At 34.8% G+C, this 2,125-nt stretch overlaps 1 protein-coding gene across 1 annotated transcript in view; it reads left to right on the top strand.

Moving 5' to 3' along the window:
• Nucleotides 1-2,125, top strand: part of LOC119428563 (myotubularin-related protein 5) — an 8,051-nt gene that overhangs the window by 3,517 nt on the left and 2,409 nt on the right. Inside the window, exons 8-9 of the mRNA XM_037696245.1 lie at nt 896-983; nt 1,059-1,190. Coding sequence (XP_037552173.1) covers nt 896-983; nt 1,059-1,190 — 220 coding nt within the window. The remainder of the gene's footprint in view (nt 1-895; nt 984-1,058; nt 1,191-2,125) is intronic.

Here is a 2,125-nt window from a genome sequence, read left to right as displayed (position 1 = left end):
CTCACTGAAGGAGAGAACAGGTGTGTGGGTCTGTCCTCACTGAAGGAGAGAACAGGTGTGCGTGTGTGTGTGTGTTTGTCCTCCGCTTCATGCTAGCAGGCTCCATTCAGAGAAAGGGAGCTGGCTAACTAGCGTGCTGTACGGTGTCCTACAAGGCCAAATTCTGTGGTGACGGGTGGACACGTAGTGAGATATGCAGTACACTCGGGATAGGAGCATAAAAAACTTAAACACATTGTAAAATCAATTTAGGCCTTTTAGAATCTATTCAGAATCACCAGGACTAGGAATCTAGATTCTTTAAAAAATCAAATTTTTTCAGCACACCTGCTTATTTATTTATTTATTTGACCTTTACAGGTCCATTTCTGGTACTGGTATATTCATGTACCTTGTGTGACCATTTGTCCTTACAGGGACCAGAGCTGGTTCTAATACATTAAATGTTATTTTGGAGTTAGGGTTAGTGCCAAGGAGTAAATACAGTTTTGGTTAGAGTTGAAATGGTTACGTTTAGGGTCAGGGTTAGGCTACAGAAATGATGATTTATTTATTTTGTATTTTACATCACTTTGTAATGTAGATGTTTATGTTTCATTTTTATATCACATTTCTTCTATTTACTTTTCATTTTATATGCTTTTTATCTGATTGTCTGTTGTGTGTACCTCATCTGTGTTCTTTGTTTTTGTACAGGTCTCTCTTGTAAATGAGTCCTGGAGGCTCAGTGACACTAACTTGTTGAAATAAATGTTTAATGAAAGAAAAAAAGCTCCAAATACACAAAGTCTGAAAATTTGGTGTCTGTGAAAGTTGGTCATTTCCAACTGTAAACTGTACGAGTCCTGTCTAAAAACAAAAACACTGCAACATGTCATGTTCTGTGTCTCACCAGGAGTTTTGAAGGCATTTTATATAAGAGAGGAGCTTTGTTGAAACCATGGAAACCCCGGTGGTTTGTTCTGGATAAAACAAAACATCAGGTAAGAATCTGAACCCAAAGCAAACGACCTAACTCATGTCCAGGAGCATCCTTCATGTTCTGTTTGTGTCTGCAGCTGAGATACTACGACTCCAGGCAGGACAAACAGTGTAAGGGGGTGATCGACTTTGCTGAAGTCGAGTGCATCACCGCGGGAACACCGGCCTTGGGAGCGCCTAAAAACATAGAGGAGAAAGCCTTTTTTGATGTGGGTTCTCAAGCATTTTACTCTCATTGTTCATAGTAATACATAAATTCACTTAGTACTTACTAGGTACTTACCCGGTATGCACCTGTGGACCAAACACTGAAACTGTAACTTTTTTATGAAGATAAATTGGTCTCAAAAGTAGTCACAAAAATCAACAAGAAGACCAGAAAAAATATAATTTAAAAATGGACATTTGAAATAAACTGCTCAAAATTGTCTCAAAATACAGGAAAACATTTTTTCCAGCAGAAAAAATGTTAATTTTGTGGATTGTACAACTGAAATACATATCAAATATGAGTAGGTTGTACTTATTGTAGAAAAACTACAGAGAAAATATATTTTCCATTAATATACGGTATATGGAATTTCTAATAAATTTTCGATGTGAAGAATCTGCTCATTTTATGTAGTTTATTTTAACCATACAGTCCACAAAACTAACATCTTTGGAATCCAGTAATACCATACCACTTTATTTATAAAGCACTTTAAACAACAACAAGGCCAACCAAAGTGATGCACAGCAGAAACAAAGGACACAGGATAAAAATACATAGGTCCAAATGGAAAAAGATAATAACTAAATGGCCAACATTGTTGAATACAGACAGGTTACAAACAAAATCATACAGTGTCAGTAATGTCAGTGTAAGCATGTGTATTTTAATATAGATGTGTTTTCACACACACATGTTTTAATATAGTTGTTTAATATACGTGTGTTTTAATACTGATGTTTACATATAAATGTGTTTTCATATAGATGTTTTGTTGTAAATGTTATAATAGATGTTTTGATATATATGTTTTAATATAGATGAGTTTTCATATAGATGTGTTTTCATGTCGATGTTTTCATATAGAGATGTTTTCATAGAGACATTTTCATATAGATGAGTTTTTATATAGATGTGTTTTATTATAGATGT

Source organism: Nematolebias whitei, chromosome 22 (assembly GCF_014905685.2).
Source record: "Nematolebias whitei isolate Nwh7 chromosome 22, NemWhi1, whole genome shotgun sequence".
Lineage (NCBI taxonomy): Eukaryota > Metazoa > Chordata > Actinopteri > Cyprinodontiformes > Rivulidae > Nematolebias > Nematolebias whitei.
The sequence above is the reverse complement of the archived record's forward strand: the minus strand, read 5'-3'. Positions and strand labels throughout refer to the sequence as shown.